At 40.5% G+C, this 26,719-nt stretch overlaps 1 protein-coding gene across 1 annotated transcript in view; it reads left to right on the plus strand.

Annotated features, from left to right (window-relative positions):
- Positions 1-352: 352 nt before the first annotated feature.
- LOC127660549 (calcineurin subunit B type 1-like) overlaps positions 353-26,719 on the plus strand; it is a 47,120-nt gene continuing 20,753 nt past the window's right edge. Inside the window, exons 1-2 of the mRNA XM_052150869.1 lie at positions 353-526; positions 26,315-26,354. Coding sequence (XP_052006829.1) covers positions 524-526; positions 26,315-26,354 — 43 coding nt within the window. The 5' untranslated portion in view covers positions 353-523. The remainder of the gene's footprint in view (positions 527-26,314; positions 26,355-26,719) is intronic.

The following is a 26,719-nucleotide window of genomic DNA, read 5'->3' on the forward strand; positions in this document are numbered from 1 at the left end:
ACTTCATTTTGTTATTGTGAAAGAAAACAAATATGACTTCCCTCTTTAAAAAATTATGAATTTAATAATATATCCAATAGATAAAGAAAGAAAAATGATGGGAACATGAAAATGTACTGCATACTATGACCCACCTACAGTACGCACAGTAACACTTGTGAAGCCCTGACTCTGAGCAGCTGCTATGCAAATGTGTTTTTGTGTGTGGGCGAAAGGGTCCCGTATGCAGTGTACAAAAGAACCGCCCATCAGCACGTATGTGCTCCGCCTCCTTCATCTCTCGTCCAATAGCAGTGCGTCTCCTCTGCCCCTCCCTACCTTCCCGCCCTGCGGCTCTTCCTCCCATCGCTACTGCAGTGAAACCCACGGAAACAGACGGAAGATAGCTTACACCGCCGCTGTATCAAAACAAGCCTTTTCTTTACAAAATAACGATATCAAGAGCAGAATTTTCTTCTTGTATCTGTGCTCTCATTATTTGCTGTTCATTTCCGAGGGTGAATTCCGTCGCGCAGGCAGCAAAATGGTAAGGAAAACAACACATTCATAGCATTGTTTATAAATACCAGACATTATAGTTTCAAATTCATCTTTTAAACAATTAAGAACAAATTCGACTAATGAAAGAACTGTTCTACCCAGAAGCGTTTATGCATTTCATAATGTGCATCTGCCGGGGTTCAGTAGGTGTATCTATTCTCAGTCTGTTTCATGCAAAGTTGTTGCAAAGCCATTGCAGAAATGACAGATCAGATCATCAGAGTTAAATGGTGTTGAATGAGGCTGCTGTCTTGTGTGAGGTTATTTGCTATGTGAAGTTAAAGCCTCAGCTACTGTGTATATCTATATTAGTTATTAGAGCAAGCAAGCATCTTTATTTCCATTAATACGAGCTCGACAGTTTTATACATTGGGAGATTTTTTCCTCCAGTGGATGCTGTGGAAAAAAATCTGGATGTTTTATTGTTTCTTTCTGCAAATCCATTATGGAATGCATTTACTGATATATAGGGTGTCAGATATGTTGCATGCAGTGTGGAGACTGATTAGAAATACGCATTGCACTTATTGAAGGGTTTGTGTTGTATATTATTTCGTTTTTTCATGCCACCTCTGAAACAGACTAGTTGGGTAATAGAATCACGCTTTATTGTGCTATGCTATATATAATATGTAGATGACCAATGTAAAAGGACTTAGTATTACAACACAAGTGTATTCAGCTCTCTTTTTTGATCAATTGTACTGAAGTGCTTAAAAAAAGCATGTGATGGTATCCGATGGTAATTCCATAGTTTTGTAATATACTATGGTACTGAATGATAACTATATTCACATATCATGATATGTAGGGCACACCTTAAGGAACATATGCTTTTTTTCTGGTCACAAAGTGTTTCAAGATTGAAAAAATGTATGTCTTTTTATTGAATATTGATGAAGCAACAACATTTGTGTGGAAATAAAAACCGTAATAATGGAAGGTTGTTTTGATATAGTTTTAATTATTTTTGTAAGGTGGTGAAGGGGCCTTTTACTCCACACTTGGGGTAGAAGGCCCGCCGCACACTCAGGGTAAAAGGCCCCTAGGGGGGTTTAGTGATACCGTAGTAGATATAGGGCAAAATCGGTCAACTTAGGCAAATACTTTTGAGACATTTTAAGATAATGCCTATTTGAAAGAACCATTTCCTGTAAACATCAAATTTGGCATTTTATAACATCTCAAGTATTCTATAAACAAATGAATCTTCATTTTGATTGGATCAGTCAATGTGAGCCCAGTTTGAAAATTTTTCATAACAAATCTATTCATTTAATAAAAACCCTATACCAGGGCTATAGTCCCTGCAAATCCTGTCACTTATTGGACAATTATTAAAAAAACCTTTGATTCAGTCGCCTTCAACAAAACAGAAAATTAGTCCAAATTAGAAGAAGAACCAAAATAATTGGAACAAATTTCAAAATAGTTTTTTATTTTGTTTTTGGGGGGGGGTCTAAATTCACTCTACATTAACACTGTTGTTTCTTTTTGGAAACAAGACCACAATAATATTATATTAATGATAATATTAAGTTATCTATTCATTTCTGTTTCAATGCTGACATTTCAGAAGGTACGTACATTATAAGAGTGCCATCAAATCCATACTCCTATCGCCCACACTGATCTCACAGTGAAATTGTAAATAGTAGGTTGACTTTTCTTTAGATGAAATCGATCTGCGCTTACCAAAATCCAAAACACAGCCCCCAGTGGTCAAAACGTTAAGTGTTGTTGGGTGAATGTGCACGTAGAGGTACAAAAGGTGAGTTGTTTTCAGTTGTACAGGCTGTAATACAGTGCAATCTCAGAATCATGCTGTTCACTGATTATGCAAATGCGATTACTTCCTGGTTTCAAAGTGGGATCAGAACCCAGGTCTCCCACGCTGCTGACACAACACTCTTCTGGTCCCGATACAGGGGACACTTGCCACACATGTTGGAGCCGATGCAAACATGTCTGATAGGAGATAGCGCTTGTCAGTGAGTCTGCATAATGTGGCCGATACTAGGGTTCCAGAACTATCAAAACAACAAGCAGACTTCCCGTGTGATCATATTGGATCACCTTCCGAGATGCTGTAAGTGTGATTCTTTCTAAAGGGTCTAAGATCATTTGTTGGAGTGTACACATATGAGCTAAAGTTCTTGCAAAACACTCTCAGACCATTTAAATCTATAAAGTGTGAAAACACCTCAAACCAGAAACTAACACCTTCCTTACACCTGATTACAAACATCATGGTTTACAGAATGCTACAATGCAAAAGATATATTTCTAGAAGCATCACCTAGCTCTTACACACTCTAGCTGAATCACTTTAGGGTTAAACATTTGATCCAGTTGTCCTGTTGTTAGTAGATGTAAATGAAATTGGTTGGTTTTCCAAATGCATTAATATTGCAAGTTCTGATATTCATAGCTTGTAACAAGAGACAAATATCAAAACATATATGATATGTAAGAATATTAATATAATATATCAGAGCAGCATGTTATATGGTTGGCCTAAATCATTGTAGAGACATTGAAGTTAACTGGAACAAAAACTAGGTCTGTCCTACCAGGTTTTGTTTCAGGTCCTTAGGGCTTCGGTGTAATATAACTGTTCTGTGCACACAGTCTTTGTCTGTTTCTGGAAGGGTCTAGAAGTGACTTTGTGAAAACTGGCAGCACTAGGGATGGGTGCAGACTTCTTGATCAAAGTCATGTTAAACTTGCCACAATGTCCACGTTTACATGAACTTAGGAAAACCATTTATTCTTGGGTTTTTGCAGAGAGCAGATTTTGAAACGTCATGTAAACGAGAATGGCATTTTCCTTATGCCATTTAAGGGATTAAGAGAAATCCGTTTAAAACGCCTGGGATTATCCCGGAGAACGTGGTTTATGTGGTCATGTAAACACATTAGCTGTGTTTTTCAGGTTTTTGAGGAGTGCGCATGTGCGTGAACAGACTGGATAACAAACGTCAACGAATGGAGCCCAACAACAATACACAGCAGAAAGATTTCAAAATTTTACAGATTACAGTGGGGAAAGCACATAAACTTAAAAATATACAATTTATACAAACCAATGTAAAATATCGACTTTCCCTCAAGTTCGGGTATATGCGCTCATATATTGGGGGAATCCCAGAGTTGTACATTAGAGGAAAACCCCACCGCTGCAGGACACTATGAAAAGTTTAGGAAACAAATAGCAGTCGACTGATAGTGGGTTTTGCCGATACCGATAACAAAGTTTTGGAAACAAGGCTGATAGCCGATTCATTGGCTGATAGATTTTTAAATGTAAAATATGAATGAAAATTTTCCACTCACTGTAAATTAGTTGTGGAATAAGTGGAGCAGGAGCTGAGGAAAACTTGTGTGTCGTGCATCTTTAAAGGAAACATCCTGGCATTACATCTTAAATGCAGTTATATTTAATGCGTTATAGCTTTATTAAAGTTAAAATAATATGGAAGAAGATCATGTAAATAACTACAAACTCAGAAACTGGCATTTCTCTGTGTGGTCTGTGCCTCTTCTATGAGTTGAGCGAATGTTCCGTGAGAGATTGAAACTGCAACCGGCTGATGCACAGTTTGTCACGTGGAAGCTCGTCCCTGGAGCGCGCACGCTTAAGTCAAGTCAAGTCAAGTCAAGTGGTTTTTATTGTCGTTTCAACCATATACAGTTAGTACAGTACACAGCAAAACGAGACAACGTTCCTCCAGGACCATGGTGCTACATAAAAACAACAAAGGACCAACATAGGACCACATGAGACTACACAACGAAATAAAATACCTATATAAACTACCTATATATACCTATATAAAGTGCACGTGCAAACATGTGCAAAGTACGGGACAGTACAACAAATTACTGACAATGAACAGGACAATAGACAGTGCAGCGCCGACCAGTACTCAGTAGTGCAAAAAGATGACAGTTTCTAAAAATGTAAACATAACATACTATGAGATAATGTTCTATGCACATAGCAGTTATTGAGGTAGCAGACAGTTATAAAGTGACAGTAATTAAAGTGCAACTCAGGACACGTGTGTGTCAAACCAGTCTCTGAGTATTGAGAAGTCTGATGGCTTGGGGAAGAAGCTGTTACACAGTCTGGCCGTGAGGGCCCGAATGCTTCGGTACCTCTTGCCAGACGGGAGGAGGGTAAAGAGTTTGTGTGAGGGGTGTGTGGGGTCAGTCCACAATGCTGGTTGCTTTGCGGATACAGTATTTTTTGTAAATGTCTTTGATGGAGGAAGAGAGACCCCAATGATCTTCTCAGCTGTCCTCACTATCCTCTGCAGGGCTTTGCGGTCCGAAGCGGTGCAAGTCCCAAACCAGGCAGTGATGCAGCTGCTCAGGATGCTCTCAATAGTCCCTCTATAGAATGTAGTGAGGATGGGGGTTGGGAGATGTGCTTTCCTCAGCCTTCGAAGAAAGTAGAGACGCTGCTGGGCTTTCTTGGTGATAGAGCTGGTGTTGAGGGACCAGGTGAGGTTCTCCGCCAGGTGAACACCAAGGAATTTGGTGCTCTTGACGATCTCCACAGAGGAGCCGTCGATGTTCAGCGGAGTGTGTTCATCTTGTGCTCTCCTAAAGTCAACAACCATCTCTTTTGTTTTGTCGACATTCAGGGACAGGTTGTTGGCTCTACACCAGTTCGTCAGCCGCTGCACCTCCTCTCTGTATGCTGACTCGTTGTTCTTGCTGATGAGACCCACCACGGTCGTGTCATCGGCGAACTTGATGATGTGATTCGAGCTGTGCATTGCTGCACAGTCGTGAGTCAGCAGAGTGAACAGCAGTGGACTGAGCACACAGCCCTGGGGGCCCCAGTGCTCAGTGTGGTGGTGGTGGAGATGCTGTTCCCGATCCGGACTGACTGAGGTCTCCCAGTCAGGAAGTCCAGGATCCAGTTGCAGAGGGAGGTGTCCAGGCCCAGCAGGTTCAGCTTTCCAATCAGGTGCTGGGGAATGATTGTGTTGAATGCTGAGCTGAAATCTATGAACAGCATTCGAACGTATGAGTCCTTATTGTCTAGGTGGGTGAGGGCCAGATGGAGGGTTGTGGTGATGGCATCGTCCATTGAACGGTTTGAACAATACGCAAACTGCAGTGGGTCTAGTGAGGGGGGCAGCTGGGTCTTAATCTGCCTCATGACGAGCCTCTCGAAGCACTTCATGATGATGGGTGTAAGTGCGACGGGACGGTAGTCGTTGAGGCAGGACACTGAAGACTTCTTTGGCATGGGGATGATGGTGGTGGCCTTGAAGCACGTTGGAACAATGGCGCTGCTCAGAGAGATGTTGAAGATGTCGGTAAGAACATCTGCTAGCTGGTCTGCACATCCTCTGAGCACTCTGCCAGGAATGTTGTCTGGTCCAGCAGCCTTCCGTGGGTTGACTCTACGTAGAGTTTTCCTCACATCTGCCGTGGTAAGACAGAGCACCTGGTCGTTGGGAGGAGGGGTGGACTTCCTCGCCATCACGTCGTTCTGCACTTCAAACCGAGCGTAGAAGTCGTTCAGCGCATCTGGAAGGGAGGCATCTTTGTCACAGGCAACTGATGTTGTCCTGTAGTTGGTGATGGCCTGGATGCCCTGCCACATGCGCCGCGTGTCACCGCTGTCCTGGAAGTGACTGTGGATTCTCTGGGCGTAGCGCGCTTTGCCTCTCTGATTGCCCGTGACAGTTTGGCCCTAGCTGTTCTTAGGGCTGCCTTATCGCCTGCTCTGAAGGCGGAGTCTCGGACCTCAGCAGCGTGCGCACCTCCGCAGTCATCCACGGCTTCTGGTTGGAGCGTGTGGTGATGGTCTTGAGAAAGTGACATCATCAATGCACTTGCTGATGTAGCTGGTCACTGATGCTGTGTATTCCTCCAAGTTGGTAGAATCGCCATATGTTGCAGCCTCCCTGAACATGTGCCAGTCAGTACACTCAAAACAGTCCTGAAGAGCAGAGATGGCTCCTGCTGGCCAGGTTTTCACCTGCTTCTGAAGCGGTTTTGTGCGTCTGACGAGCGGTCTGTATGCTGGAATTAACATAACAGAGATGTGGTCTGAGTAGCCGAGGTGGGGGCGGGGCTGGGATGTTTGTGTAAACAAGATCAAGCGCGTTCGCCCCTCTCGTTGCAAAGTCCACATACTGATGGAATTTAGGGAGCACTGTCTTGAGATTTGCATGGTTGAAATCTCCGGCGACAATAAACAGTCCAATAAACAGTTAATGCAGCTAGATTATAACGTGATGGCTTGCGACTTATTGAATCATAACGTGTCACTGTGCATTTCTGATCATGAAGAAAATTGCCAATACGCATCCTTATTAATAAGAGAGAGTTAAAGAAGGATTGAAATGAACAGAAAGGTGAGAGAGGGCAGTCTTTGCCTCATTATACACTGCAACAAAATACATTTTTTATTTGATTTTGTTTTGGCTTGTTTTCCCATAAAACATAGAATAATTTTTTTTTTATCTAAGTGTACGTTTACATCACAATGATGTACTAAAAACGGAATGGTTTTCCTTTGCATTTTTTAAATGTTCCGCGTACCGACGACAACATTGTTGAAACGATACCCATTCACACAGATCTGCGAAAACGACTAAAAACGCTGTATAATGCATTCCAGGCCAGTAGTTGTCGAGTTAATTTGTAAAGAAACTCTACGCTCCTGCGCAGATAAGCATTCTTCCACAGAGTGGTGAATACAAACAATGAAGATGGCGAAAGCATCGAGCAATTTTGTCTGGAAGGACGATGAGGTTGATTTATTACTACAAGTGACCCTGGACTATAAAGCACGCCATCTTTTTAAGGACTCCAACTGATGATCTCGTGTTGGTCTGGAGGTAAGGACGAAGTTTTTGAAGTTCATGCCTATAGAAAGAACACGTAATACGCTTGCACATGACGTCATCGTTTTCACAAATTAGCATTTTTGTATGTTTACACAGAGATGATAATGCCATAGTTTTCAAAAACATACACTTTGAAACACGTTTTCAAAAGTTTGCATTTTCAGGCCCAAAACGCCGTTGTCGTGTAAACGAACACCAAAACACATAAAAACTTTTCAGTTTTTAGTTGAAAATGTTGTCGTGTAAACGGCTCCTAAGAATGTTGAATATGTTATAAAAAATTAGACTTGCTTTTAGAGTCTTTACTCCACTCGCAGAAGTATAACCAAGTGAAAAAATACACTAATATACAAAATACACTTACTGTATATTTAAGATACATTCTCTTAAAGAAAGTCTAAATATCTTTTATGTTGCTTCTCAAGTAAATGTATCTTGTTTTAAGGATTTTTAGACTATTTTAAATGAAAACAAGACAAAAACACTTGATAAAATTAGGATTCCTGCAGTGAATTTTTTACTGAATTAAATTTTATAACAATAATTTTTTCCCTTTAATTCGGTGAATGCCATTTAGAGGTATTTTTAAAAGATGATTTTGTCCTCTTTATTAATAGTAAGCACGGTTAATGCAACCTTTTAAGTCGGGGCACAAGCTGAATAATCTGTTAAGAGCTAATGATTAATCGTTGCAATAATCGGAAAATAGTCATTCTAATAATTGTTAGATTAATCAATTATCAAAATAATATTAGTTGCAGCCCTATTTATAATTCTTTTTTTTTTTTTCAAATAGCATATTAAATGTATATCTTTGACTTGTATCATTGTTCTAACCATTCAAACAGCTAATGTTTGCATCCTCTCCACCTTGTCGGCAATGCAGATATCCAGTGCGGCGATTAGTTATAAATAGGGCTGTCGATTAACGCATTCATTCAGTGCGATTCATTTTACAAATCCATACCCACAGACCATAATAAAGAAGATTCCTGAGAAATGCAATCTTTTAGTACCACCTGTTTATTCCAGAGGGCAGTAAGTGAAATTTCAGCTCTATGAGCAACACACAGTTTATAGAGTGAAGAAAACACTTCAGTAGGCAGAACAACACAAACATTAGCGTTACGTTCTTGTGTTCAAAACACTCGGAGTGCAAATGCAAACTAAGGGATCTCAAGATGTGTTTAAAGATTGAGTATTAAACTATATTTAACTTGACACAGTGAACTAAACATTTTATGTTTATGACACAACACACCCGAGACGTCTGATGTAGGTGTAAATTGACAGTCCTTAAACAAGAACTCAAAATAAATCTCCAACTGATTGATAAATTCACTTTCAATTGCTGTGAACTGTATGCCAATGATTGACTTATGATCAATAATATGGTAATAAACAATACATTGTATTCTAAAGCCGTTTTTATATTGTCTTATCAATGATGAACTCTTCTGCTACAAGAATGTAATGCATTTTAATGATCTGAATATTTTTTTATATATGTATATATAATTTTTTAATATTTAAAGATAACTATGTATAATTATATATTGATATAAATATGTATAATCATTATATATTGAGTTATTGTTATATGAGGGGCTTTCTCAGCAAATATTTGTATATGCGATTAATTAATCGGGACACCATGTAATTAATTCGATTAAAAATTGTAATCGATTGACAGCCCTAGTTATAAACAAATGAATTATCAAACCACCGTTGGTTGTCTTAAATGACTGATACGTTTTACCATGACAATAATAATAATGTGCTTGACATACATACCTTGGCTTTTTTCTGTCGATGTTTCAAACCCGCTTTTGAAGCATCTGTCTCTATGAGTCACGTTGCAAAACAAACTCCATGGGTAGACATTGATTGTTTTTATTTAACCTCTAGAGGGGACCGTTATATTGATGAACCAAGTAGTTAAGACAGTAGAACCCTCCAGCGCCAGCCATGCAGAAATGAAACCAAAAATAACTATCAGAAAATATGGGAGTAGATTTTTTTCTGGTAGCCGATAGTTAAAAAAAACACAGATATATCGGTCGACCTCTAGAAACCAACACAGCAACTGAGAATTAAATGGCAAAGTCTTCCTTGGATTCCATGTTTGTTATTTACACAAGCATGGTGGGGAAATTACTTTGCTGTGGAGCTGCTTACTGACTGAGCCTCATGTATACGAGAGTAAAGAGTATGCTGCTTATACAGTGCATGTTAATGGGAACTCCACTTTCTCTCAATAAGCCGCTACTTTCTGGCATTCATTTAAACTTAGCCACTGTCAACTGGAGGTCAAACCACTAACAGCACAGTATCCCTGAAACATTGAGTTTGTCTTGTGACATATTGAAAAAAACACAGCCTCAGACGGCACACCCACCACAGTCCATTAAATGGCTGTCTGATGCATGTTGAATGCAACTTTCTTAATATGACCATCTCTAATCTGATTGGCTGACTAACATGCAACTTCTTGTGTAAGTGCACAAGTTTTTTTAGTAGTTCACTTGGAAGTTGTGTTTAACAAGTTGAAGCTTTTTTGGAAGAACTGGTCTCTGGATTTGCCAAAGTTTGCCAGGCATAGTGGCATCAAAGGCTTCATAGAGTTTGTTAGAGGACTGCAATGTGGAACACACTTTATGCCAACAGTCAAAAGTCTGGCTACCGAAGACTAGCCTGGCTAAGACAGTGCCTTGCAAATGTTTTCAGACCCTTGACCAATTCTTTTATTTGTTATATTATAACACTGTGTTAACATTTGTCTTTTCTGATATGTGTATTTCAAAGTAATTCAACTTAAAATGTACTATTTCAGTGTGACATTGTTTCATGTTAACTAACATAAGCTAACAGTTGACAACAACATGATTGTCAGAGTATACACCAATAAGCCATAACATTAAAACCACCTGCCTTATATCGTGCAGGTTCCCCTCGTGCCGCCAAAACAGCGCCAACCTGCACCTCAGAACAGAATTCTGAAATGCATATAAGTAACAATACTTATATGCATTTTTGCTTATAACTTCACATAAAATAAACCGAACATAAAATATCACATGCCATTACTTAAAAATGGTGTTGATCTTTCAAACAAGCGCACAAATAAGGTAATCAGATGCATAGATCATTAAATAAACCTCATGAAGCACAATGTTACATGTGGCCACCAGGAGATGGCGCTATGTAAATAACAAACTCGATGCAGACTCATTGAGTCAAAAGGCACTCATTCTGAGAAATCTCATTACTAAAATCATGTCTGCATGCTATGCATACCTTTAGTCATTGTTCTTATGTACAAATATTATGTTGTATTTGTTTGGAGAGGCCTTTGGATACATGGAGACGTTTTTGGACACTATGATAAATAATTTCTGTAATGCTGTAACTTTTTGGCGCTTTTCCATTACCAGTATCAGCTCGCGTCGGCTTGCCTCGCCTCGGCTTGCCTCAACTCGTCTCGCTTTTCGCTCTGTTTTCCATTGCAGACAGTACCGCCACAAATAGTACCCGGTCGTCATAGCGACGCCGCAGGAAACTGCCGTGACGTAATCTTATGCGCGACACACATATCCGCTACTCACGCACACAGGACAATGGAGGAAATCGAGTGTATGCTGTTTTTGATCCTCGGGATGTGGCTGTTTCTCACAGCAAGAAGACAAACGTTGTTTCATGAGAGGCTGAGGGCAGCAAAACGAAACACTGCTGAAAAAAACAGGAGAGTTTGGGAATTACTACAGAGTTCAGACTACGAGACGAATCCGGTTGTTCAAAGCCGACGCAAGAGGGTAAGTTATGCTAACGTTTGCATATGTGTAAATACTATACTATATGCAAAGTATTTAATCAACTTTATAGCTACCAGTATTACGTACTAAAATGTGCATGGTTTATGTGTTTCAGATCCGTTTAGCTTTGCAAAGTCGCCGCGACGAACCGTCTGTTTGGGCTTTCAACCGAGCTACCGAGTGGTGGGATGTTATTGTTCCTGGTTTCACAAACGCGCAGTGGGTTCAGAACTTCAGAATGTCGGAAGAAACATTCATATATTTGTACAACAAACTGCGTCCAGTGATGGAGAGACAAGACACAAGCTTCCGCAAGTGTGTTCCTCTAAAGAAGAGAGTGGCCATCGCACTATGGAAGCTTGCAACCGGTTCAGAGTACAGAACTATCGGCCATCTTTTCGAGTAAGCATAACAACTGTTTGCCGGTGTGTTCAAGAGTTCACTGCTGCTGCAGAAACGTTGTTGGTTCCCGAACAAATCCGTTACCCAGACCAGGAGAAGTTTGAAGAAATGGCTGCCTACATTGAGAACAGATGGGGGCTCCCGCAGTGTGTTGGTGCTATTGATGGATCACACATACCCATTTTGGCACCACAGGAGTACCACTGTGACTATTTCAACCGTAAAGGCTGGCACTCCATCGTCCTTCAAGGTGTTGTAGATGGAAAAGGACTGTTCTGGAACGTGTTTGCAGGACTGCCTGGCAGCTTGCATGTTGCTCGTGTTTTAAGACTGTCCACATTGTGGGAGTTGGCCAGCCGTGGCAACCACTTTCCAACTTACACCAGGAATATTGGTGGGGTGAATGTTGGCTGCTACATCCTGGGAGATTCTGCCTATCCCCTGCAGAACTGGCTCCTAAAGCCATTCACTGACACTGGACGGCTGACAGTAGAACAACAGATCTACAACAAGAAAATATGTCGAGCACGGGTAGTGGTTGAAAACGCTTTTGGTAGACTGAAGGGAAGGTGGCGTTGCCTCATGAAAAGAAATGACTGTGATGTTACAATTGTGAAATCTATGATTCTTACTTGCTGTGCTTTGCATAACCTTTGTGAGAGTCACGGAGAGGACTATGACAATGACTGGGATGCACCTGCAGCAGCAGAGCCTATGGTTCCAGTGGCACAGGGTGTTGAGGAGGAGGGCAGAGATGTACGAGAGGGTCTGATGCGTTATTTTAATTGCTAAATAAATACATTATCATTAAATATGTTGTCTCTGCTGTTTTTCATTAAAAGTTATCACAGTATACAATCTGAAAATACTTGTTCAAACCCTTGTAAAAAAGCAAACCATCCAAAAAAAACACTGTTTGTAATAAGTTTCAAAAAGGTTTTATTTAAACACGCATACAAATAGAAAAAAAATATAATATTAATATAAATTCACACATCCAACTATATACATATGTTACATGTAGTGCAAACATTAAATTAAAATAAAATAAACAAAGGGGTTTCAGTCCAGGGGCGGTGGAACAGCATCCCGCCGGTTCAGTGCCTGGACAAGCTGGCTCAGGGTTCCCAGAAAGGCCTGGTTGAAGGACGACATTGCAGCAATCTCCTCTCTCCTTAAAGCCGCCGAGTTCTCGGGCATGTGCTGCATCATCGAGTGCCATCTGTAAATGGCGCTCCGCTGTGCCCGGTTCAACTCCAGCTGCTCGACATCCGATGTCTGCATCTCCCTCAGGACAGTCAGATGCTCCTGTTCCCTCTTTCGTTTCCTCCGTCCTGGCCAAAAAATAATTACAATGAATGAGTTATAAAGAAAAACGGACCAGTCACGTTTCATTCAAAGGTTGTGTGTGTTTTAAATTGTTCACATGTATTATCATTACAGCTGCTACACAAAAAAGACAAGCCCACAACTTACTATTACTTATATAGTATATGTAACGACTTAACATCTGAGCCCAACTATTTTAGTAAATGTCAACTTTAAAATACTATGTGTACAGTATAGGTGTACACTGTGTACGTCTGGAAAGTTATAAAAATACTGAACAGGTATATTAATGAATCCTGTATTCCCATAACTGGGAATGCTTCCTGTTGTTATGCAAGTAAGTTTACGTTATTGAGTTATTGATACGATTAATGATATATTAATAAGTGTGTATGGATTCACAGACAACAGGCTAGAAGGGTTTACTTTTTCTCAATTATACTAACCGGTTGCCGGTGTCGACGCTGCTGCGGGTCTCGGTGTCGACGCTACTGATCTTGTTGGTGTCACTGAACCATTCTCCCTCGTCGAAAATGAATCTTAGATAGAAAGATCATACAAAAGTCAACACAATACGAAAATAGCAATGGCAGATTGCTATTAGCAGCTAGCTAGAGGTAGCAGCAATTGTTATCTGCGACACAAGTTTACAGTCTTCGTTGTTATAAGTGAGCTTCAGCTTTTCAAAAGCCAGCCTACAGAAAACATAACTCTCGAGCTGAGTGCGCCTACAGAATTAATGTAATGTAAACTTAAAACACTTACCATCCTCCATCATCCTCCAACAAACTGGTGGCCGAGTCAAGTCCACCCTCCCCCCCGTTGCTCGCCGGTCTATGGCCGTAGATACCGTCCATCTGTTCATACCACTTCCAGCTTTTTCGGTTTGAACCACTGCGGCCGTTGTGGTCCTTTACAGCTCTGTAGTCACTTTTCAGTTTTTTAACTTTTCCCTACATTGCTGGAAAGTCCTGTTGTAGCCATGTGTGGACAGCAGTTCGAGATTTCTCGATAAACTTTTTCGTTCCTCGTTGCCCCATCAAGCTCTCGCTGGATCCTTTCTTCGGCAACCAAACAAAGAAAAGTCTGCACCTCCTCGTTTGACCACGGCGTATTCTTCCGAGTTGCCATAATAATAGTTTTGTAGGCTATATCTGTGTTTACTTTTTAAACTATTTAAAAATGGCGGGGTTATTCTGGCTACTCCGTCTGGCGCGCGCAATGATGACGGAGTGAATGATGACGATTCTCTCTGACCAATCAGCAGTCGGCATTATTTTTACGTCACATTTTAGTATCGCCTCAGCCCGCTCAGAACCTCGCCGGAGGTGGTACGAAAAAAAGTACCCGAAAGCAGGTACAGGTACAACTTTTACACAGTGGAAAACCAAACAAAGTCGAGTTGAGGTGAGCCGAGGCGAACTGGTACTGTGTAGTGGAAAAGCGCCATTTGATGCTTTGTCGTATCAACACAAAAAGTTCTCAGTTACAGTTGACATTAATGGGAACAAATCAAAAGCAGTTTATATATATAAAATGTTAAAAAAAAAAAAAGTACAAAAAGTATTTGGACACTAACAGCATATTAAAAAATAAAACAAGTGGCATCTACAAACTAATGATGCTAGAGCCTTTCCCAAAATTATTTTCAATCTACTCCACAGGTAGTTGATCACATTATTATGGACATGTTCCACTGATATATGACAACCAACCTCCTTCTTTACGCATGTTTTTAAATGCTTTGTTTTTGGTCAGTGAAAGATATGATGAAGCTTCCAAAAAATAGAGTACACTTTCAGACTTACAAAATATTGTCATTTTCATTCGGTTCAGTCCAGTTTTCACCCATAAAAGCTGAGGGTAAAAATGTTTTTACATCTTGACATTATTTGTACAGAGTGACTATTTGCAACCAGGTGTAAATAAAACCTGCCACACAGCGCGGCTATTTGCACCTCAGTAGTCTATTGGAAACATAGAAATTTACAACAAACTGCAGTGTCAGTGTCACTTCAGTGGCGTGGGCATAATGCCGGTGACGCTGTGCCTTTTTGAGTCAGTGTTCATCACTATTTTTTTTCCCATTCTTTTTCCTTTTTCCTCTCTTAAAATGTTCTTATTATTATACATAAAAATGAATATAAAGGTAGTTTTACTACATTGTAAAACCTAATGTTGGCATTACTTGAAAAATCAAGATATATTAACTAAACATTGCTTGAAATTTCAAGTTTGGGGCTCATACATCAAATATATATGTTCCTTGATCATATTTTTCTTTAAAATCCTTTGACTTAATACTTTATGTTAATAACAATTGAGTACAAAATTGAGGCTATGGTGAATACTCATAATCCCTTGCACTTGAATTATTTAATTATATTTCCTTGGTCAATGGGAACTTATGGAGGCATTAAAATAGTTGTTATTAATAATTCATAGAGGTTTTATCTCTTTTGTAGTAGTATTTCTATATTGTTTTGTGTAAATAGTTGTTTCATGTGATGTCACCATTAGAGTGATCTGAGTCTTGTTTGGTCAAGTTGAACTCTGTTAACACTATCTCAGTTGTGCATGTGCTGCTGATTGTGTCTATGCATTTCTGTGGAGAAATAAGTTTATTTTATTATTCACCTAGAATCAGATATAGTCTTAATTTGGGCAGTGTTACTATATGATCTAAATTTGAGTCCATTCAATTAAAATTATTTAGTAGAAAGAACGATATTTAAAAGCAAATCTGAGTTAAATCTACTTGCATCTAGTTACTCTAACTTACAAATAGTTACGTTCATTTTATATGAATACCGAAATAAGTGAGCTTAATTACACAAGTTTTGGAAATGCTATTACTCAATTAAATTGAGGGAACAAGTTTACTTAATTAAATTGAGTGAAGTCAGCTTATGAGGGTTGTCAGTGTTTATATGTAGTAACCATGTTTTGTGGTTACTGGGTTTTCCTACGAAATACCATGGTGATGCTATGGTTACTGTAGTAAAACCATGGTTAGGTTTTGTAAAGAAAGGTTAGGGTTATCAGATGCACTTGAGGACAGATTATATGTGATCAAACATACAGTATAATGTGTTTTTCAGATGTTTATAATGATTGATTATGATAGATAAGATGTAATCGTGCTTGCCGGCTATGAGAACCGCCATATTTTTGTTGCATTTGGAGTTCGTCTCGTCATTGAAGCATACAAAAGGAGGAGCATAGGTTTTAAAAAAACTAGCCCTTCCACTTCCTGCAGATCACACCTGTATGATCATACACGTCTGAGCACAGCCTAGTGTAATCCCACAGGTTTGATTGTTCGTGCGTGAGTCAGTAAATGCACAGTTAAACAGATGTGTTTCCAGTCTGGACTTGAATGTGGCTACTGTTGGAGCACACCTGACCTCTTCTGGAAGGTGGTACCCGCTGCCGGTGGCATAATAGCTGAACGCTTTCTCACCTTCTTTTGAGTGAACACTTGCTATTTCTGACTTGATCCTAATGAGGTCTGTTGAGTTTATATTCAACACGCTTATCTGCAATGTATTTATGTCCTAGGCCATTAAGTGATTTATATACTTGTAAATAGTACTTTAAAGTAAATTCTAAATGTAACTGGAAGCCAGTGTAAAGACATGAGGACTGGAGTAATATGCATAGATGTTTTTTTTTTGGTTCGGCACAGAATCCTGGCAGTAGCATTCTGAATGAGCTGCATCTGTCTAATGGTCTTTTTGGAAAGGCTGGTGTGTAGCCCATTACAGCAATACATGGTGTTATAGTCATTTGGTGATAAGACTAGGTAGATATGTGTGTTGTCTGAATAGCTATGGTATGCAATTTGGTTGTTTTCATAATTTGGCCTAGTGGGAGCATAAACAGGCATGAGTAAGAAAGCAACCTGTATTCGGGTCTGCACTTGTTCAGTAAAATAACTTGTGCATGCATTTTTGCTGATTTAAGCATGACGACATCATGAGTTGCTCAAAAAAAACACACACATGCACCATGAGTGGCGGGGGAACAGTTGGTCTCCTAAAAAAAAAGACTTTTTGAGAGCATCAGATATAGTCACCTTCTCCTGGACATGTATATCTGCTGAGTTATCACACAAAGATCCCCGGCGGCCTTGCCATCGGTATTGTTTTCATTTAATGCATGTGATTGCCATACAGTTCTTATTCAATCATGACAACCTATACGTCATTAGAAAGGTGCACTCCAGCTGTGATCTAAAGGAGATGGAAAGGGGGGGATGGTGGTTTTACAAGGGGGATGACATTCCCTCAGTTATTAATCACTTGTGTTGTTTTGCTTTTTGCACACTTATTAGGCCTTGCACTAATGTTTGACCTGAGAAAACAAATTGTGTAAAAAATAAACACATAAGTGGGTAGGAGACAGGAGGGGCGCAGTGACTATCCCCATTCTGCAACATGTGATGAGGTGCACCTGATGTTAATAATGCCTCATCACCACAGCCTTTAAAAGATGAGCGCACCTCTCCTCCAGAGACCGGTCTCTTATCCCTTGTGTATGCACACTGGCATCTTTGCAGGTCCAGGAATGGAGCAGGGAGGATATCGGCTGAATTAGATTCCTCGCCGGACCCCCTCCCCGGACTGCTTAAGCGTTGCCCACAAAGGAAAATCTATTTGTGATATTCACGTAGTGTTTTTAAGAGTCGACCTGCTGATGCAGAATGAGTGCTAGATGCCTTAGTTTACATGTCAGGAACTTTATCGTCTAGCAGATTGATGACGCTTAATGGATTTGGATCCCAATCACTGACTGTTTACATGTCATTGTTCACAGGCCTATTTCATATAAATAAATGTGCCTATGCAAATGGACATCCAAGACAGTTATTGTAATGACCATATCCAGCAATGACACATTTGTGTATTTACATCTTGTTTGTGAAGACGTTTGTATTTATATAGTTATTTTTATTTATTATTTTATTATAAAAGAAATTGCTGGGTGCATGGTATAAATAATTTGTGCACTGTGTATTTTGTGCAGTCTAATTAAGTCTGAATGGTGAATGTATTATGTATGAGCTAAACTGAGTGTTTGCCTCTTGGTCCTCCCAGACAATGTGCAGCCCACTAAATAGTTCATTTACATCTCAAAGAAGCCAAATGATTCAGGAAATAATTTGAAGCAGTATATATTGCGATATTTTTTGCTCTTATTTTAATCGCAAGGCATAATTTCCTCTTATCACTGATTAGTAGGCTTACTGTGAATTATCATTGCGCCAATTCAAGTTTATTTTGGTCGTGGGGGATCTGATATATACCCACATGCAAATCAACAAAATCTGTCCTGATGTCATTTTACTTGAGCTCTGCATTTATTGCATCTGGTTTCGTAGTGTAATGCTAAATGAATAGTATTGATCAAAGGATATAAATGTTTAGGAAAGGTCTTTAAAGCAGAAATGATGTTGAGACCTTTGGCATCATTCTCATTTGCATTGCAGTGTGTCACTTCCCTTTTACCCTTAAAGGTGCACTCAGTCATTTTTTTGAATATGTCATCTTGGACTCACACTGACACCTAGGGGCGTGGATGCAGTAACATTCAATCACAGAAGTTTTCAGTAACCAATGCCATTGTAGAAATTCACTATTCGCAATCAGCCAGGATTCATTTAATTAATGAGTGAATGTATCCAATAATAAGACAGTTAATGAGATTAAGCGAGTAGTATTCGGCTGGTCATGTGATTCTAAAATGGTTGCCCTCATGTGCAAACCCTCCAACTTTTTGATGTAACCTTATAAAAGCTGTTTTATTCTACATGGAGATGGTCCGCACATGGTGGCAGCCGCCTCGCTTAATCTCAGTAACAGTCCTGATATTTGACACTTTCACTCATTGATTGAAGTAATCATGACTGACTGTGAATATTACATTTCTATAATGTCATCTGAAACTGAAAACTATTGATTTTAAATGATGCTGCATCCAAGACACTAGGTGTCACTGTAAGTCCTGGATGACACAAAGACAAAAGTTACCGAGTGCACCTTTAAATCATTATCATTCCTTGCCATCATGCCTCCACTCTACGTAAATTAGGCTCATTATAGATTGTGCTTCAATCACAAAACTGTGCTATTTGTCCAGTGCAATTAACATAGCACTATTACTGCCTGGGGAAAGCAAGCTGTAACTGAATTTTCTGAAAAAAACATTTTATACTTTTTCTATCAATCATATCTGTAGTAATTAATTAAATAATGATTAAATGATGGAGAAGTGTGTTATAACCAGAGGAGAGTACGCAAAATCTTTACTCAAGTTAAAATGCAATTACTTTAAATAAGAAAATAAAAAATAAATGTAAAGCACTTTAAAAAATATTGCTCAAGTAGAAGTAAAATTAATATTGTAAAAGACTTCTTGAGTAAGAGTAAGTAAGAATCAAATGAAAAGAATACTCAAGTAGTGAGTAACTAGTTACATCCACATAAAACATATTGGACGATTAATATTCCATTACATAATACATATTTAACATGTATTACAGAATAATAATAATTATACTAATAATTATTATTATTATTATTATTAATGGAAATTGTCATGTTGTTTCAAACCATATGACTTTCTTCAATGCAACACAATTAATTTACATTTACTGTCACTGCATGTTTTAAAAGGGAATGGTAACTGAGTCTCTAACATTATGCTTAATATCTTTTTGGGTTCCACAAAATGCACAAAGTCACACAGGTTTGGAACAACATGAGGGCAGGAAATTATGACATAAATTTATGGTTGAACTATCACTTTATGAACGCTTGTCAGATTTGGACAAATCTGTCAATTAGAACCAGTTTCTAGTCATTTTTATGGTGAAAAAAAACACGAACAATGTCCCACAGGCCCAATTATATGTACTGCTGAATAAAACAAAACAAGATCATGCTTTATTAACACCCACTGTCACTTTTTCAAACGTTTAAATATAATCATTAAAGTAATTTCTTTCAAAAAAGTTACTCAAGTAAATGTAGCACATTTCTACCCACCTTTGGTTATAACCTGGCATATATCCAGATCCACGGTGTAGTCAAACGCATTTTCAGCAAGTTAAACTAGATTCAGGATCACAGTAGTGACGTAATTCTTTACAGTCCTGGCAGAGTATGTAAGATTGTGGTAGTTTGCTGCGTCCTCCACTATATAGTTGTAACGTATGACCTTGTCTTGTTTTACTGTTTCCCCTTTTGTTTTCCATTTGTGTCACTTTTGTTACTCCATAGTCTTCACTTTTGACCCGTCTGTAACTCCACAGTCTTGTTAGCCCTCGTGTTCATTGTTCATTGTTTTCACCTGTCCTCGTTAGTTTCCCATTGGTTTGTGTTCATCACCTTATCATGTTATTTTGAGTTCTGTTTGTTCATTGGTCCTTTCTTGTATTTATACCCTGCCTGTTTGTTCAGTCACTGTCGATCGTTGTTTGTTATGGAAAGTTTGTTTAAAGCCTGCTCTGTGTTCACTTCCCGAGTTCCTTGTTTATGTTTATTTCCCCATCGTGGGTTTTCCTTTGTGTTTGTTTATTTAATAAAGTTACTGCTTGTGGATCCTCAACCTTTGTCTCCCTCGTTGTCCTACCGCTATTCGTGACAGAACGATCGACCGCATAAATGGATCCAGCAGTTCAACGGGCTAACTTTCTTCTACTCAACCTAAGACAAGAAGACTGTCTGATTGAAGAACACGTTAGCGTCTTCCTCAAGCTGGCAAATGTCTCGAACTTCCCGGACTCAGCCCTGGTGGCCTTCTTCAGGGGTAATTTGAACACTTCCTTGAAGGAGCGGTTGCCACAGGACACGCAAGGCTGGACTCTCTGCGACTTCCTTGAGGAGACGTTACTGGTGTGCGGCTCGCCACTCACTGTGGGCGTTGCTGAGGAGGACTTTTCCTCACCACCCACAGGGGAGACCCTTCAGCCATCCCTGGCGCTCCCAGTCACACCAGCTCCACATGTCAGCGAGCAAACCCCCACGCCAGCCACTTCCCCGGAACCCACATGGTCAACCTCGTCTGCCCGGAGGAGGAGGAGAAGACGAGATTCCGCCTCCCAGCCCACGCCTGCCCAGGTCTGTGGGCCAGAGCCAACACCTTCCCCGGTCGGCGAGCCAGTGCCTACTGCCTCAGTCGTCAATGAACCAGTGCCCGTAGCCTTGACCATCCCTGCGCCAGCGCCTGTAGCCTCGACCGTCCCTGAGCCAGCGCCTGTAGCCTCGACCGTCCCTGAGCCAGCGCCTGTAGCCTTGACCGTCCCTGAGCCAGCGCCTGTAGCCTCGACCGTCCCTGAGCCAGCGCCTGTAGCCTCGACCGTCCCTGAGCCAGCGCCTGAAGCCTCGACCGTCCAAGAGCCAGTGCCAGTAGCCGTGACCGTCCAAGAGCCAGTGTCAGTAGCCGCGACCGTCCAAGAGCCAGTGCCAGTAGCCGTGACCGTCCAAAGGCCAGCGCCAGTGGTCGCGCCCGTCCAAGAGTCCGAACCCCCCAAGCTTTCGAGAGCTCCTCCTCCCGAGCTTTCCAGAGCTCTGCCTCCCGAGCTTTCCAGAGCTCTGCCTCCCGAGCTTTCCAGAGCTCCGCCTCCCGAGCTTTCCAGAGCTCCGCCTCCCGAGCTTCCTAGAGTTCCGCCTTCCGAGCCTCCCGAGCTTTCCAGAGCTCCGCCTTCCGAGCCTTCCAGGGCTCCGCCTCCCGAGCCTTCCAGGACTCCGCCTCTCGAGCCTCCCAGGGCTCCGCCTCTCAAGTCTCTCGAGCCTCCCAGGGCTCCGCCTCTCGAGGCTCCCGGGGTTCCCCCTTCCAGAGCTCCGCTCCTCAAGTCACTCGAGCCTTCCAGGGCTCCGCCTCTCGAGTCTTCCAGGGCTCCGCCCCTCAAGCCTCTCGAGTCTTCCGCGGCCTTTCTCCCAGAGACTCCCAAGCCTCCCACGGCTCCGTCTCCTGAGCCTCCTATGGCTCTGCTCCCCGAGTCTCCAGAGCTTTCTACGGCTCCACCTCCAGAGCCTCCTACGGCTCTGCCTCCCGAGCCTCCTACAGCTCCGCCTCCCGAGCCTTCCAGGTCTCTGCCCCTAAAGCCTCCTGAGGCCCCAGAGCCTCCCTCAGTTCCGCCTCCTGAGCCTCCAGAACCTCCCTCAGCTTCATCTCCAGAGCCCCTCTCAGCTCTGCCTCCGGGACCTGTCCCTGTCCAGTGGCCGCCTCCCAGGCCTTCTATACCTGTCCCTGTCTTGTGGCCGTCTCCCAGGCCTCCTCGACCTGTCCCTGTCCTGTGGCTTCCTCCCAGGCCCCCTGAACCGGCCCTGGCTCGACGGCCATCTCCCAGACCACCCAAACCTGTCCCTACCCGGTGGACGCCCCCCAGGCCACCTGACCCGGTTCCCTGCACACGCCCCCAGGGACTGCCTAATTGGCCCCGTGTACTGTCTCTTTTCCCTTTGTGCCCCCGTGGACTGTTTAACTTCCCCTCGTTGCCCCCCTTGGACTTCCTGCCTGTCCTCTGTGGCCCTTGAACTGCCTCCCTGCTCATGTGCCCCCGGTCTGTCTGTCTGCCCCCAGTGCCATCATTTTGTTTTCTATGGTTTTTTGTCTTGGGTTTTGTTTTTTCGTTTTGGATCGTCTGGGATCCGATCCTTAGAGGGGGGGATATGTAACGTATGACCTTGTCTTGTTTTACTGTTTCCCCTTTTGTTTTCCATTTGTGTCACTTTTGTTACTCCATAGTCTTCACTTTTGACCCGTCTGTAACTCCACAGTCTTGTTAGCCCTCGTGTTCATTGTTCATTGTTTTCACCTGTCCTCGTTAAGTTTCCCATTGGTTTGTGTTCATCACCTTATTATGTTACTTTGAGTTCTGTTTGTTCATTGGTCCTTTCTTGTATTTATACCCTGCCTGTTTGTTCAGTCACTGTCGATCGTTGTTTGTTATGGAAAGTTTGTTTAAAGCCTGCTCTGTGTTCACTTCCCGAGTTCCTTGTTTATGTTTATTTCCCCATCGTGGGTTTTCCTTTGTGTTTGTTTATTTAATAAAGTTACTGCTTGTGGATCCTCAACCTTTGTCTCCCTCGTTGTCCTACCGCTATTCGTGACAATAGTGCTCAAAACCATCCTGTTAGGGCTGGGAGATTAATCTAATTTTATTTTCATTTATGATTTTGGCTTCCAACAATTATGAAAAAAAGATAATCAAGATAAAATTATTATTGTGCCGCATTCCATTTCACAATGAAACACTCCGGTGTTATATCTTTAAAGCATCCTTTATTTAAGTTAAATAATAAGGAAGCGGGTTATGAAAATATTCTCAGAAACTGGCATTTCTCTGTACAGTCAGCATGAGTTGCATAAAAGTGACCTAGTAAGAGATTGAATCTTCTGCTGGCTGATGCACACTCTGGTGCAGTGATGCTCGTTACTCATGCAGCTAGATTATAACGCGATGGCTCGCGAAGTAATGAATCAGAATAGATGTGTCACACTCACTGTGTGTATCTTATCATGAAGAAAATCAGCAATACGCAGCTCTATTAAGAAGAATTTTTTTACAAATGTTAAAAATGGATGAAAGTGAACAAAAATGAAGGGGTATAGTCTTGGCCCAGTATACACTGGAACAAAATATGTTTTTGATTAGTCTTTATTGGCTTGTTATCCAAAATAATATCCAAAACTCATTTAAAACAACATACATTTACATTAGGAGCTATCCTGCAGAAGACGTAATTGTTATCTGAGAATATTGAACACAATATTTAATCAGCGCTTGACATTACTGCTTGTCCGGGACAAGTGAATGTTTGAAGGGGCAAGTGAAAGAGAATTTGACTTGTTAAAGCTGACTGATTAAAAGTCAATAATGAAAAAATAACTGGCTATGTTTGTGATAGCCTAGGCCTGTGTCACTTATTAGAAAGTTCATATTCTTATTCTGCTGTTGAAGCTAATCTAGTAAAAGCTACGCCCTATTTGATTGACAGGCGGTGTATGTGTGTGTTCCGAAAATGCTCACGCTAATGCGCACCTGAATGGTCAAATACATTTCAAAATTCACATAAACACATAACTAGCCCTAAAATAAATCATTTAAAAATATATGAAATATGATATCATTCATTTCCTGTTTTGATGTATTTCTGTGAAACAGAAACTTGAAATTGCAAGGTTTTAATTATGCTACAGCCATGAACCATTTTTTGCTAGTCTTAAAATTAGTGAAGTGCAACATGAGTCATGTCAGAATATTATTCTGGAAAAGAAATACTGTACATTTTTATATGTGTATATCTGCTTTAAGTTCATTTTAAAAACATTTAGGAGTACACTGCGATATAGATGCTATAGTGAAAGCTAATATGCACATGACTTAAAAGCTACACTATTGATTTCATAGGGTCTATAAAAACATCTGAGGAAATGCACAATGCACACATCTGGAGCTATTTTATTGCTTTTGGTTGCATATTATACTTTACATTAACTTTATTAATTTTGGTAACACTGTGTCCTAACAAGGCACCTTGTGATAAAGTGGCAAGCAATAAACGCTATCTCCTCTAAATAAAATTAATCTATGTATGACTTTTTATCCTAGCCTGCTGTAACAAGTGGCATTTAGTTGATCGCTTGGTTTCTATTTCTGTGGTGTCATGCAGGGTTTCTCCACTCATTGTGAAATCTAGTTGGTCCAAAGATCCAACTGCTTATAACTGTGCACTAAACATCAAATATATTCTGATTTGCTGTGTCACGTGGCACCGCAGTTTTGCATTCAGTGCGGACTGACAAATCGCTTGTTGCATCGCAATTGATTAGAACGCAGTGTGTTAGTGTTTCTCCATACAGTTTTGCCGTCACGTTGTAGAGTGGCAGGAATGGGGGCATTTGTGTGGGATTAGAATAGGCTACACCGCAACCAAGAGCATGTCCACCTCTCACTGCAGATCAGATGATACGTGCTACAAAATCACACTTCATAGCACCAAACCAAAATACATTTACACATCACAAATGTAGAGTGTGGAAACTGTTGCGATTTGTGATATAAATGATGATAATCCAGACCTGAAATGCCTAAAAAGAAAGCAAAACCTCCTGGTGGCAGACTATTTTTACTCTATATGTAGTGCTTGGTGTTTTTGAATCTTAGATTCATATATTTCAGAGAATATAAGATAGTCACCCTAATGCTAGACTCCATTAAAAACGGACTAGGCAGACCTCACTACTGCGATTTATAGCATTCAGTGTCACCGTGAATATGGGCCTTTGAGCCCTTGAACTGAATGGAACATTATAAATAATAAATCAAAGCAGATGGAGAGATGGAGGGTGGAACCATTTAGTATTTCATGTTCTAGAACACAGCAGCCATTTCTTTAAATGAAAGGAGATAATGTAGTGTTTCAGTGCAACAGTATAAAATAAATAAGACAGGATTTCCATGTCAGAGGCTAACCTGTTGACTACAGACCTGTTACATGGACTTGACATGCACGCACATACACTATGATACTAAAACTTCTGACATTAATCAGAAATGTGTTATGTGATCGTGCTGCAGGGGTTTTGGGGTTTTGTTTTCTATTATCAAAATGTCTTGGTTTAATATATTAAGCTATATTAAATGTTCAAATAATGCCATAACACAGTGTCATTTCAGTCAGTCTGATAGACTGAAGGAGAAAGAGTGTGTGTGTGTGTGTGTGTGTGTGTGTGTGTGCGTGCGTGCGTGCCTGCGTGCGTGCGTGCGTGCGTGAGCGCGTGTGAGCGTGTGTGTGTGTGTGTGTGTGAGAATCAGTGTTGTGAATTTTGGCCATTTTTAAATAGTGTAGCTATTTTTTAATTGTGTTGCAGTTTATTTGGTTTTTGTACAGTTTTTTGTTTAAACGTTAATATTTTTAACTTTAATAAACATTTTGCACTTAATAACCTCCATTTGGGATCTGCATCATTGGGATCCTCTGACCATTGGGTCACTCTTAAGTACTTTACAGGTTAAGTACCATTGAGTGTTGCTCCAGTTGATCAACCGCTGATCAGAATTCGCCAATAATCACTTCCAATAACTCGATCTGTGGTCTTTTAACTTGGCCAAGCACAAATAAAACCATAAGACTTAAAGACTTCCCAATCACTTTCATATCAGCAGCGGTGTGATGTTGAGTGTTACTAAGCAATGAAAAATGTGTACTATTAATAAAATGCAGCGTGAGAGATCATTGACCCAATCTATATGTCTGTTTGAGAGAGGAATGTTTGATGTGTTCAGTAACAGTTTATGAATTCTGAATATTTAATGTTGCTCTTGTTTTCTTCTTTTGTAGGGAAATGAAGCGAGTTATGCCATGGAAATGTGCTCACACTGTAAGTATTTTAATTTGTACCTAATTTAAACATAAAACTCACTATTCCAATATTTTGTTTAATTGACTATAAGGTATTGCTAATTTAGAAAATACCTCTAAAGAATCTCTAAAAAAAAAAACTGCAAATGCGACATTTGTGCAAAATTATATATCATGATTAATTACATGTACGCAGTAGTTCCGAGGTAAATGTCAGTTGTGTGGTGCTAAAAGCCAGTTACATTTTCTCCCAAACAGATGAGGTTTTAAAGCTTAATGATTAGGCCTAATTGAGTTTTAAATCAACAAAACCTACCTACAGTTGAAGTCAGAAGTTTACATAGACTTTAGCCAAATACATTTAAATTCAGTTTTTCACAATTC

This window comes from Xyrauchen texanus, chromosome 20, assembly GCF_025860055.1.
Source record: "Xyrauchen texanus isolate HMW12.3.18 chromosome 20, RBS_HiC_50CHRs, whole genome shotgun sequence".
Lineage (NCBI taxonomy): Eukaryota > Metazoa > Chordata > Actinopteri > Cypriniformes > Catostomidae > Xyrauchen > Xyrauchen texanus.